The 14,023-nt window shown below is 43.2% G+C and overlaps 1 protein-coding gene across 2 annotated transcripts in view; it reads right to left on the bottom strand.

The window, feature by feature from the left end:
• Positions 1-10,120: 10,120 nt before the first annotated feature.
• MAPKAPK2 (MAPK activated protein kinase 2) overlaps positions 10,121-14,023 on the bottom strand; it is a 49,350-nt gene continuing 45,447 nt past the window's right edge. For both annotated transcript variants that reach the window (XM_066600202.1, XM_066600203.1), the window contains exon 10: positions 10,121-13,899. In XM_066600202.1, the coding sequence (XP_066456299.1) occupies positions 13,765-13,899 (135 nt within the window). In that variant the 3' untranslated portion in view covers positions 10,121-13,764. The remainder of the gene's footprint in view (positions 13,900-14,023) is intronic.

Genomic DNA, 14,023 nt, shown 5'->3' with positions numbered 1-14,023 from the left:
GCGATTCTATTGGCTGCTGCTGGTGGCACCTGCCACAATGGTCCACACAGCAGTAAATGTAAAGGGAAGCCGCCGCTCATCATCTCACCTTCCAGGCTCATATATTATGGTGTTCAATGGCTACTTAAAACTTTCCCTTTCTTATATATTCCATTGTATTATCCATCTAGCACCATTTATAGCGGCTGCCATGTTGTTCTCTTGGTGAGATACAACCTGTCATACTGTATATTCATACACTTGGATACATTACAGCTTAATTCATCTCTTATATTTAGTGAGTTTTCCGTCCGCCTTCAGATCTTACACTGTATGAAGAGAAAACAGTTTTTTAACCCCTACATTTCCAATTGGTTGTTATTTGGCGTTTATATCAGTTTTGTTGAAACTTTTACTTTCTGATTTATATATAACAGACACCGAGGATCGGCGATAATACCCAGAGAGCATTGGGGCAGGAGCATGTGGCAATTGGTAATGCTGTTGCCAATATGTAGATCAGGGGTGTGAAACTCCTTCTCACCAATGGCCACATCAGCCTTATGGTCGCCGTCAGAGGGCTGATTTTAATTGTATAGTAAAGGTGTATTTGCGCACGTAATATGCAGGGAATAGAATCTATTGATTACAGTAGGTATGTTCACACCTGCAATCACCTGACAAAATATGCAGCTTGACCTCTTTTGTTGTGTATTAAGCCCTGCAATAGGCCATAGAAACGAATGATCCTGCCAGTGTAAAGAAACAAACACAAAAAAATGTCCTGCTCTGTCCTGTGTTCCTGTCCTGTAGTCACCCATCCCATAGTCACCAACCTAGTGGTCAGTGTAGTGTAGTGTCAGCATATCCATCAGTGTAAAAACAATTCCCGCTGTGTTCCCATTCCATAGACACCCGTCCCATCATCAGTGTAATGTCAGCATTTCTGTGAGTGTAAAATAAATCCACAAGAGTTCCTGCTGTGTTCTCAAGCACATCCCAGTAATCACTCAGTGTCCCATGGTCACCCCGCCCCAGTCATTACCCAGTGTCCTGTGGTCACCCCGCCCCAGTCATCACCCAGTGTCCCATGTTCACCACATCCCAGTCATTACCCAGTGTCCCGTGGTCACCCTGCCCCGGTCATCACCCAGTGTCCTGTGGTCACCCCGCCCCAATCATCACCCAGTGTCCCTTGGTCATTTTGCCCCAGTCATCACCCAGTGTCGCATGGTCACTTCGCCCTAGTCATTACCCAGTGTCCCGTGGTCACCCTGCCCCAGTCATCACCCAGTGTCCTGTGGTCACTTCGCCCTAGTCATTACCCAGTGTCCCGTGGTCACCCCGCCCCAGTCATCACCCAGTGTCCCATGTTCACCACGCCCCAGTCATTACCCAGTGTCCCGTGGTCACCCCGCCCCAATCATCACCCAGTGTCCCTTGGTCATTTTGCCCCAGTCATCACGCAGTGTCGCATGGTCACTTCGCCCTAGTCATTACCCAGTGTCCCGTGGTCACCCTGCCCCAGTCATCACCCAGTGTCCCATGTTCACCACGCCCCAGTCATCACCCAGTGTCCCATGTTCACCACGCCCCAGTCATTACCCAGTGTCCCGTGGTCACCCTGCCCCAGTCATCACCCAGTATCCTGTGGTCACCCCGCCCCAATCATCACCCAGTGTCCCTTGGTCATTTCGCCCCAGTCATCGCCCAGTGTCCTGTGGTCACCCCACCCCAGTCATCACCCAGTGTCCTGTGGTCACCCCGCCCCAATCATCACCCAGTGTCCCTTGGTGACCCCGCCCCAGTCATCACCCAGTGTCCCGTGGTCACTTCGCCCCAGTCATTACCCAGTGTCCCGTAGTCATCCTGCCCCAGTAATCACCCAGTGTCCTGTGGTTACCCACCAATAAAAGCTTTTGTTGGGTGCATAATAAATGTGTATATCTATAGTATGGCCTATAGGAAGTTTACTGCGGAGGAGGCTTAAACAATAATTATGTCTGAGTCAGATTAAGCTCGTAAGCATGACCCCACTATTCTGGCATTACCCTCTTCATTATCAAGCGAGTCTAAACCCCCTGTACTCCTGAGAAGCATCCAAGGACTTCCACTTCAAGTTACCCCGATTCATCTGATACTCACTTTGTTACCCAATAACATTTCAGACCCCTGACTTTACTGGGAACTCAGGGATACAATGTAATACAGCAGGGCTCATAGGGTGGACTTTAATTTTTTTATTAGATGATTTTATTGCCCATGTTGTTACATAAAGTAATTTATATGCCCAGAAATTTATCCATTGAAAATCCCGACTCCAGTTTTGCAAAACCCCATAAATGGACCTCTGTGGATGCATCAGAGATCACAACATTTTGGGGCATTGTATTATGTATGAGTTAATAAAGAAGCCAAGCATTAGGGCCTAGCAGAGCACGAATACTTTATACCATACCCCAATATTCCGCACGGCTCTGTCAAGGGCGTGTTTTGAAACTACATTTCAAGATTCTGCATTATAATGACAATACACAGTGCCAATGATAGGTCTCTCTGCTCCTGTCACATGATACCCCTTATAGTTCTCTCTCTGCTCCTGTCACATATGATACTTCTTATAGTTCTAGCTCTGTCCCCATCACACGATACCCTTTATAGTTCTCTCTCTGTCCCCGTCACACGATACCCCTTATACTTCCTTCTCTCTCTCATGATACCCCTATAGTTCTCTCTCTACGCTCCTGTTACACACGATACCCCTTATAGTTCTCTCTCTGCCCCCGTCAAACGATACCCCTTATACTTCCTTCTCTTTCTCATAATACCCCTATAGTTCTCTCTCTACCCTCCTGTTACACACGACACCTCTTATAGTTCTCTCTCTACCCTCCTGTCACATACGATACCCCTCGTAGTTCTGTACATATGATGGCCCTTATAGTTCTCTCTGTGCCTCCCTGTTACACGATATCCCCAATAGTTCTCTCTCTGCTCCTGTCACACACAATACATGTAGGAGCCCAAAACACCTATTTCTGGCCCCTCCATATTGTCTTCTGTTATGTGTATTGCACAGCTGCAGCATTCAAGAGGTTAATGCCTGCAAGTGGCTGGAATATTTAACAACTTTGTCTAGTCACATGGTGTTGTATGAATATAAATATGCGTGATTTAAAGTAAGGTGTGGTCCTTCAGTTGAGTTCCATCTGCTTCAATGGCTGAGAGAGGAGTGAGAGTGCCAGCCACGTGGGGGTACCTTAAACCCTCATGTGGTGAAGAGATGAAAGTGGAAGAGAGGTTTCCCGACGTCCGCAATTTCAGCAACCGCCTGTGAGGAGTGAGAGAAGAGAAAGAGTCCGTCGTGCAGCAATTCACCTCCTAAATCTCAAGTGAGTGTCTGTGGAGCGTTGTGTCCCCCTCCGGTGTTATCCTGCATCCCGAAGTGTGTGTATCCAGGAGCGGAGTCATACAAAAAGCAACTGTAGTCCCGATTTCATCATGTGTCTTCCTCCCTGACCATCCGCTAAACTGTTTTTCTGCACTGACGACTAAAGCTGTACTTTGAAAAATCAAGAAGTAAAGTCTTCTAGTCACTGTCTATTCCCAGTGATTAAGTTTTCCCAAGTTGAACCGTGTGCAGACACTCTTATTTTCTACAATCAACAGTGTGAAGGACCGGTGGCGTCACAAGTGACAACTTCTATAGTTCACTAAACATTTATATACAGGTAACCACTGTCCCAGCGTTGCCTGGAAGAGGCCTAGCAGTGCCTTGGCCAAGGTTCTGTGCGTCCCTCTGGGGAGAAGTCTGGTAGAGCCACCGTGAAAAGTGCCATCTCTACCCCACCAGCTCCTCAGCGTGGGCCTTGTGTTTCAGTCACTGCCTACCCTTTATTGTTCTCTCTCTGCTCTCTTGTCACACACAATACTGCTTCTAGTTCTCTCTGCTCCTGTCACACACGATACTGCTTCTAGTTCTCTCTGCTCCTGTCACACACGATACTGCTTCTAGTTCTCTCTGCTCCTGTCACACACGCTACTGCTTCTAGTTCTCTCTGCTCCTGTCACACACGCTACTGCTTCTAGTTCTCTCTCTGCCTCCATCACACGATATCCTTTATAGTTCTCTCTCTGTGCACCTATCACGCATGATTTCCTTTTATACCATGGTATAACATTGATCACATGACTGGGGACAGCTCACCAGGGCTTCTGGCCACTGCTCCAGGCTCTCAGCTACCTTTGGTAGCTGGGAGCAAGGATATTTTAAATTTCCCGGACCCTCGCCCGTTTCTACGCATGCATCTGCAATTTTGCTGGCAGGCGCATGCGCAGAAGCCCGGGAAGGATGATCGTGCCAGGGAATAAATCCAGATGCCTCTAGTAAGTCATTTCGTCTCCCCTCACCGCACAAAACGGTGAATGGAGATGAAAAACTTTAAAGGTATATTCTCAGGATAGGTCATCAATAGTTGATTGGTCTGGGTCCCGAGCGATGGACCCCAGCCAATCAGCGCAGGCCACTACAGAGTTTGGAGCAGAGGCTTCCACTGCTTAAGCTCTGACACCTGTGCAATTTTGGCACTGTTAGTGGTGGCACAAATAGCTGATTGATCGGGGGTCCTAAGTGAGGGACCTCAGCCGCTCAACTATTGATGACCTATCCTGTGACTAGGTCATCAATAATATTTTCGCCGGAAAACCCCTTTTAACTTTTTTTTTAAACCTTTCCGTGATCACCGTTAGCCATTGGATAGCAGTGATCACTGGACCGGTAACACCTCACCATGGCCCAATGACTGCTCCAGGCTCTCGGCTACCTTTGGTAGCCAGGAGCAAGATTTTTAATTTCCTAGACCCTCCCCGGTTTTCGGCAAAATGGCGGACTTATGCGCAAAAACCACAGAAGATCTGTGGAAGATAAGCGTGTCGGGGGACAAATCCGGATGCCTCCAGTAAGAAGTGTCATCTCTCTTTACCAATCAAATCAGTGAGGGCAGATGAAACTTTAACTTCTTGAACTTTTACGCAATTGCTATTAATTGGATACCACAATTACGTCCCCGGTAATTTCTCACCGTGGCCCTCTGTGACTGTTCCAGGCAAGGAGATTTTAAATTTCCTAAGCTCTCCCTAGCTTTTGCACATGCGCCCTCCACTTTTGCCAACGGCTGCATGGACAGAGGCCAGGGAAGGTCTATGCAGGAAAATCATGTTGGAGGACACTGCGAAGGCCTTAGGTAATAAGTTCCATTTCCTGTCACGAATCTGATCTGTAAGGGAAGATGAAACGTTTAAAAAAAAAAAAAAAAAAAACTTTTACATGAACGCCGTAATCCAATGGATCCCTGGTGACATCTCCAGGTTCTCTGCTACCTTTGGTGGCTGGGAGCAAGAAGGTTTTTAAATTTTCGATGCCCTCGCGGCTTCTGTACATGCACGACACTGTTTTGCTGATGGTGCCCATGCACAGAAGCTGGGGAAAGGTCGTGCCAGGACCAGATCGTCCGAGAACATCGCAGAGGCCAGAGGTGAGCAATTTCATCTTCCCTCATGGCTCGGCTCCATGAGGGAAGATGAAACTTTACTTTTTTGGGATAACGGCGATCACCTAACTGGCAATCTCTGGCACTGTAGAATAAAGCCCAGACACCCAGGATGTGAAAAGACGTATGGGTGGTCACTAAGGGGTTAATCCCTTAACGTGTCCCTTTTTTCCCCATTTTCAGTTTTTCCTCCCCCTTTAAAAAAAACAAACCTAACTTTATACATCAACGTAGATGGCTGAGGGCTTGTTTTTTGCAGGATGGTAACAAAATTTTTTTTAAAGTTTTTCAGTACATTATAAGTGGAGTAAAATGGAAAAAAAAACACTAAGATTCTGCCATCTTTGGGTGAGTCTTGTTTCACACTGCAACAAAAACAACATGACAACTTTATGGGCGAGTACAATCACTAAGATACCAAAATTATTTAATTTTTTTTCTGTCGCCATCTTCTGACAGCCATAACTTTATTTTTCTGTCGACATAGTGGTGTGGAGTCTCATTTTTTGCAGGACATCTTGTAGTTTCTATTGGTACCATATTGGAGTACATATGACTCCAAGGAGGGCCTATCCACCTGCTATTAGATCCCATAGAAAATTTAAATTAAAAAAATGTTTTTATTTTTTTTTTTTGTCACTTTCACATCAGATCACAGATAAATAGCGGAGTGAGATGTACTTCTTAATTAAACTTACATTTCTAAATGCACCAATCATTTTGAAAACTCCAGTAGACTATATAGATGGTACCTAACTCAAGAAAATAGCTCCTGAATTCTCCAAATGTTGTTGGAGGTGCAGTTCATCCGATGGTACATTTTTGCATTTATGGTGGGATTGTCCATATCTGTTACCTTTGAATTCAGGTCTTCCAACCAATTGCAAATTTTAGTAATATTCAAATTCAACCTAATCCTCCTCTATTCTTAAAATATTGATGCAGAAAAATTTCCCTCCACTCTGCACTTCTCTCCTCTCCTCCATATTTTGATTGCTTATAGAACTAATACTGCTTGACGTTGGAATAAAAACTTAACTCCTTCTATTTTCAATATAGTCAAATCTGTCAATAGCAATTGTTAGTGTAAAAGTATGAACACAAGTACCTCAACCCCTCTTAAGGGCACAGCCTTTCCTTTTTTTTTTTAATTTCTATTTTTGGTTTTTCTTTCCCTGTAAAAAAAATAAAAATCATAGCATTTATTAGTATTGCCATAGGGTAAGTAATGCCATGTTTTTCAGAATGTCTCTATATGCATTGGCGTTGAGGGTGGACTTTACTATAACCAATAGCACCAACACCCCCACACCATAACAGAGCCTTCTCCAAACTTCACTGTTGGGGCGATGCAGTCATGTAGAAACCACTCTTCATGCAACCGCCCCACCCAAGTGCAGCCATCTGATTGGAAGATGGTGTACTGCGATTCGGCTGTCCACAACACTTGCATCCACTCACTTACAGGCTGTCGCTCCAAGGCCCATCGTAGGCACCGCTGTGAGGTTATGTGCAGCCGCTCGTCCATGGTAACCGCTTGCATGCAGTTATCTACGGAGGGTTCTGGTGCCAATAGATGTTTCAATGACTTGTGAGACCTCCTGAGTGAGGGTAGACTATTTGTGATGTCTTCACAGCTTGTACAAGGCTTCGTTGTCCACGTTCTGCCAGTTTACAATATCTCCCTGAATATGGATGCACTGCACATACCAGATGGGCTCCATCTCGCAATAACATGGCCAACAGCAGACTTTGAAGGTTTGATGTCCCATACTAATTGGTTGCTCAGGTAACATCCAACCATACCCCATTGAAAGTCTATTAAATCTATACCTGGTGGCATTCTGACAGTTTCTCACCTGGGATATGCCTGTGTGATACTTCATAAGTAATATTCACACACCCAATTTGTATATTCCCATTGCCTGAAAGCACGATTGGCAGGTGTCCCAATACTTTTTTCAACATAGCCTATGGTCTCATTTGGCTATAAACTGCTCCTTTCAGAAGATGAGGCACTGTTAATATAACACAAGCTCCTAACCACGCTCCACTATACATGGGAATACCCATCTTCATATCTCCCCATCTCATTGCACTTTTAACATCTGCTTAAAAAGAAACCACTTACTATTGCTCTTGTAGGCAGAAATGTAATACTCAAAGTTTAAATATTTGGGGAGAATTGACATTTGAGACTTAAATCTTATTCAGGCCTCTTTCCTAGACTGTGCAACGTGGTAGATCTAAAAATAATGTTTAAAAAAAACACAACATTGATGCACATCCACATTATATAGACTGATCAAAGAACCTCATGTTTCTAAATATTGCTGAAAACTGCTATAGCAAACTGTACAAGTTCTTTTTAGGGGGTCCCTAAACTACTGGGCAGTCTCACATGGCAACCCTTGCTGTCACAATACAGCACACCCACAGGAGAGGCAAACCACTTGCCCAATACCACCACTGCTGTCAGGCTGGGCCCCTCTGGCTCTGGGTCACTGTACAATGTGAACAAGTCTCAAGAGCTTACCTGTCTATATGGTCCCAAAACCAATCTGAGAACCAAGTAGGCGGTTGCCCTTTTGCAGGCTCCTGTTAATTAAAAATACCTGTGGCAAAAGTGTTGTAGGTGCCGGCCAGAGTACAAACAAGAGGGGGACACACTATACAAATAAACCAACATAATAGGGAGAAGAAGAAAAAAAGTTAAAATTTTTAACTAAAACAGCCTGGCCACACAGCCACATATTATACATTGATTAAAATGTAACAGACCCTCATGTTTGTAAATATTGGCGAGAAGCACTAAAGCAGACTTCACGTTTCTAAATATGTGTCCATGTATTTTTTTTCCCATTTATTTTTTGCATAATATTTCCTCAGACTGTTTCTGGTAACATGGACAGGTAAGCTGCAGAGGCTCATTTACATGATGTGGTGCTACATTGTGATAGCAGTATCCAATGGGTGATGCAACCGAGATCTCTGGGTGCTGAGCCAGGTTGTTCCTCCTGCAGGCACAGTATTGTGGTGGCAGGGGTTGCCATACAGTGCCGTGCCCAGTATTCCTGTATGGACCCCCTAAGGAGATGTCACCGTGACGTGGCTAGTGAGCTTATACAATCTGATCAAAATGTGACAGAGAACCTCATGTTTATAAAATATTATGAAGCGCTAAATCAATGCATGTGGATGTAAGGAGATTAAAAAAAAAAAAAGGGAGATCTTCATATCCATTTCACATGGCAGCCTAGCCCTCCGTAACATCACTCTTTAATATTGGACCGCTGCCCATGTCAGACATAGCAGCTTTGACTCCTATACCATCTTTTAAGTGGCCCAAGTTGAAAAAGTATGATTAGTCCCTCTACACTAACTCATTAATTTGGGGTCCAAGTTACAACGGTACCTCCAAGTATCCTTCTAGATGGCAGTTTTATTAGAGGCGCTGGCACCACTGTAGGGTGCAGATTTTAGCTTGCCACTTCCCAATCTTTACTTACACACGTCCTTCATAATAATCTCACTATAAAACAAGGCCATGGCATAATGCCAACCTCTTGATTTAGTGATCATGTGGCTCCTCACTCAAATAGCTTTCCACAATCTCTAAAACTCTCCAACCCTTCTACTTCGCCTATTGGATAGCGCCAAATCCACAACTGAATTTAGGCCTCCACACCATTTCCTGCTTCAAACCCCTTTAAACATATTGGTCTAGATTAAAAATGCTATCTTTTTCAAGTTCTTATGTCTCCTACATATAGCAAGTTAAAGAAAACAAATTCTATATATCTAATCACGAGTAGTGGAATCATAATCACTCCAATACCCAAAGCAGTGGTAACTGGTATTTTCCATCCCTCATACCCATCACCAGTCATCCCAGCAACTAGCTAGACTTGCGGCTTTATGGTCCATCACAAGTACAGATCCAATGCATAAATGCCAAGTGGTGTTTTTGCCCAAGCTGAACACAACCCTGCCAGTTAAAGGCATTTCTTCCTTTCTACACATTTTCATTCTGTTTTTAATCAGTTTACACCTAGATTGCACCCTTTTTCCCCAACTCAATTTGCCCAGGTCTCATCTTCAAATGTTTGACTGTTATTCTGGAAGCGCACCGTCTCAAATTCTCTATTAGACCTCTACACTTGGCTTAAACTCGTATTCTTGGACTTTGTAAACTTTTGGCCGATCAGCTGATTCCTGGTGCCGCTGTCACTATGGTCAGCAGAACACACGGACCAAAATGCAGCAGCCAAGGTTGGTATTGCAGCACAGCGCCTGTTGAATTCAGTTTTACTTTGCATTTGGACCTAGAACACTAGTGTTGCAATGCTTTCCTACGTTTGCACGGGTCTCGTCTGGGTACTCTGGTTTTCTCCCAAATCTCCAAAAGTGTTAAAAGAATTGTGTGACCTGGGGACAGGATGTGAGTAATCACATTTATACAGCGCTGCTGAACATATTGGCACCATTACAGGAAATAACATTTTTGACTGAGGGGCACATACATTCAAATGAAAAAATAAATTAAACTCCCATTAAAATTATATACTCATTAAACAAAGCAGTATAGTCAGTTTTTCCAAATATTAAAATTGTTTAGTAAAACAATTTGATCATACAAAATTATAATTTTACAACAATTTCAAAAAAAGGATATTGCTTTCAAGAGAACAGGGAAAAATTTGGAGCTCACACAGAAGAGCATGACAATAATTTGCTTTGCAGAACACACTAGAGATGAAGTTACAAAAATATAACAAAGCCTACCCATATTTCCCCTTCATTTATTCCCCAAATACAGTCCCCATCATGATTTAATGGCGCAGTTGGACAGCAAATACCTTAATTTTTGCATTACATATAATTCATTCCAACCAAGTTAATTAAAACAAAGCAGTGTCCGTAACAATGTGCGTTGTTCAAGACTTCTAGCATTTTTATGCAAAACGTTCACAGCATAAGGCTAACTGTGGAAGAGGTCTTATGGAAATAGTCCACATATAGCGTGCAGACATTAGATGCCTCCATTCATGTGATCAATGTAAAGGGGAAGGAAAAAATGTAAATCAAAAGCAGCATTACCACAAGATCTGGGCACAGGGAACCGGTGCCTGGGTCATTTCAAGCCAAAAATCACAACACTATGAACTTCTGAACCCAACTATCTCAGATTTTCATGAAGTTTGGCAATATGGTAAAGGGCATAAAAGTTAAAAAAGCTTTGTAACCCTGCTGTATGAGTGTTACTGAGGGCTACAAACATTGAGAGAAAAGGAGAATTTTTTTGCTGTCTGAAAAGCATAAATTTCACATTGTTTCGTTTTAATAACGCTTTGCTTTATTATGGTAGAACTCATCTCGGGCTCGTTTTGACGCCAACTGAACGCATTTTTTATTTTAAAAAACTGAATAAAATTTTATATTCTTCGTTTCAGGGTCACATGATGTGAACTGCCCTTGAATATCTATAAAAAGTGTATGCTCATTTATTTAGAGGAAGGGGGGGGTAGATAGAGTATGTATTACAGCTAAACACAATCTCCATTTCGAGATGGATTTAGGAACAGGTTAAAAAACAAAACAAAAAACACAACTCACATATGCATTAAATTAAGTGGTTGTCACACAGCCACTCTTTCCTCCCTGGTTGTGGCTTACTAGGACATGTGACTGCTGCAGCCAATCACGGGCTCTAGAAGGTCACTGCTGTGCCCATGATTGTAGCAGCCAATCACTGGGTCCTGGTCAGCAGCAACCAGGAAGTACAGATTGGCTGTGAGGCAGAATGGAGGGACAACCATGGAAGTTTGTTTAACACAGTAAACATGCATCTGAAAGTCCAGCCTTTCCTGATAGTGATAGTGATAATTTGAATGGGTCTATATATAAATTATCAGTGTGACAATAGATTAGGACAGCACTGCAATCCATTTCATATTAAGCATCTCATTCTTTTTCGAATAGGGGAAACAAATGTAAGATTTCTCAGGTGGGTGTGCAGCCCAATACAAACATTAAAAAAAAACCAAAACTTTGTAGTATACCAAGTTGACTTTGGGATTCCAGCTGGGCAGCACTTCTTTGCTACATGTCATGGTAAGAGTCATGTGTTGGACTTGCTGGGGCAAGAATGTAGTCAAAATAAGTTTCTCAGACTGTTTGACAGGGTAAGAGAAGTATATTAACTATGTATGCGTGTCAAGAAGAAATAATGGAGAATGAGAAGTTGTTACAGACGCCATGAAGCAGCCAGATGAGTTCCTGGAACGCAAACATTTCATGCTTTCATACCTGGAATAGTTGGAGGTTTTCTACGGAAACTAGTTAGGTGCAGTAAACCAATACTCCATATAAAATCTTGTCTTTGGAAGGTACAGTATAAAAGTTTTCATGACTTGCATTTATAATGCTGCCTGGTGGTTAGGTTTTCTCATCATGTGAATGCAACTTTACAGGAGGTTTTGATCAGTTTTCTACACCCCATCATGTGCGTCCCCTCATCAGATAGACATATAGAACACTGAGCGAACAAGTCCTCACTAAGGTTGATCCACATAGTGTGTAGGTTTGCCCCATCGCAGTAACAGCTGCAGACACCCGCAGCACGGAAGCAGCCCCGCTGAGAAGGAGGCGCCAACATCCAACGTGGTTTACAATTTTGAGGAAAAGTTACATTTCATTCTAGAATAAAGTGATTTCCTGAACAAATGCTAAGGTATTGCATTTTCCTCTGTATGAACATGCGCATTACTGAGGGCTAAATTTTACATCTGCAAGTTATTTTATGCCCTCTAGTGAATTTCATGAAAATCTGAGATGGCTTGGTTGGGACCGGTGATTTGGCATGTTTGGCCCCTTCCATGATGAAAAAAACAAGCCTGGTCTCCAAAGGATGCAGCAGGCTCCGGTAGGGACCTTATTTGCGTATGTTTCTCTTGCACAGATACATATATCAATCACCTTAAGGGCTGAAAGTGCCCAAGTGTGAGGAATGGCACATATACCAAATCTAAATGTCAGCAACATTAAGAATTGCAACCTGCTGCTGTTGAGTTTCACTACACTATATAAATATGGGGGGGGGACAGAACAATTTGATTGCATTTAAAGGGACCCAGCCTCATCCCGCAGCACTATATACCGAGTTATGGTGCTGTTAGGGGGATGTGCCAAGGAGCTGGGTGATGTTTTTTTTTTTTTAATACTCACCGGCTCCTGCAATTCAGTGGGGTCACCGGCACGCGGCAAGAAAATCTGACTGAGAGTCCCGTGCGAGCGCTCTCCTATACAAGTCTTTGGGAAAGCGTGCACACCAGACTGAGAAAGTTAGAATTTCATGCCACGCGCCAGCCTTGGAGGGCGACACCGCTGGATCGTGTGAGTAAAAATTATTCTCACCTGGTTTCCCAGTCAGGTCCCAACTTAATTTATGGTGTTGTGGGGACGTGACAAGTTCCCTTTAAGGCAATGACAATGCAGGCACTGGACACGAACACTTAGCTAAATGAGACATTTACAGAGAGCCTTCCAACAGTAATAAAAGTTTGTTATTTGAAAAAAAGTGAGTTTTACAATATTAAAATTTGCTGTACTGTATTTACAGATTTAAAAACACAGATGGGGTGAGATTTCATTGCAAAGCCAAGTGATGCAAATAGTCTTATCACAGAAACAAGAGGTGGTACTAGATGCAACCTGTCATAGTAAAAATGCTGCTAAATACACGCAGTGGCCCAAGCAGCTCTGCCCAACAGTCGCTAAATGACAGTACTCTGAAATCACGGCAGACTGCACAGTCCCCGTACCACTGCCCTGGGAAAATAAAACATTATACATGTCACCTCATGAGGCACCAAGTTCGTATTACTTCTTAAGGCCAAAAGACTTCACCATTTCTCCAAAAAAAAGTCACCTAACCCATTAGCCATTTAAAAATACTTATATTTATATATAAAATATACTGTGAATATTCTCTAAAAACTGGAAAAAAAAAGAAAAAAAAAAAAAAAGAAAAAAAGTAAAAAGAATAGACCTTCCAGACTAAAAATGGAGTAAGCAGGCTGAAAAGCTATAAGATGTCCCATGGAGGCATTAATCCTATAGAATTCCAGCCCCATCCCCTACTATTACAGTGGCACTTATAAACCACATTTACAGCTAACACTGAGCTGGTGTAAGTGGCACCAACAGTTCAAGAGCAGAGAGTGAAGGCATCAGTTCAATGAGTGGCGACATGAGGGGTGATCTTCTTTCGCCTCTTCTGGAGAAGTGGGTTGGACGCATCTTCAATTTTCTTTATCTTAATCTGTTCATAGTCGACCCTCATTGTGGCCAAGGCACTGGTCATCTCCTCCTGCAATGACAAGAGCTGCAATGAGACCCAAAAACGGGGAAGCATACATGCAACAAAAACATGCTGGCTGCTGTAATCAGTTATCGTTCCATTGATCAGTGTTGGATACTGCAATTATAGTAAG

This window comes from Eleutherodactylus coqui, chromosome 4 (genome assembly GCF_035609145.1).
Source record: "Eleutherodactylus coqui strain aEleCoq1 chromosome 4, aEleCoq1.hap1, whole genome shotgun sequence".
Classification (NCBI taxonomy): Eukaryota; Metazoa; Chordata; class Amphibia; order Anura; family Eleutherodactylidae; genus Eleutherodactylus; species Eleutherodactylus coqui.
This window is presented reverse-complemented; position numbering and strand designations above follow the sequence as displayed.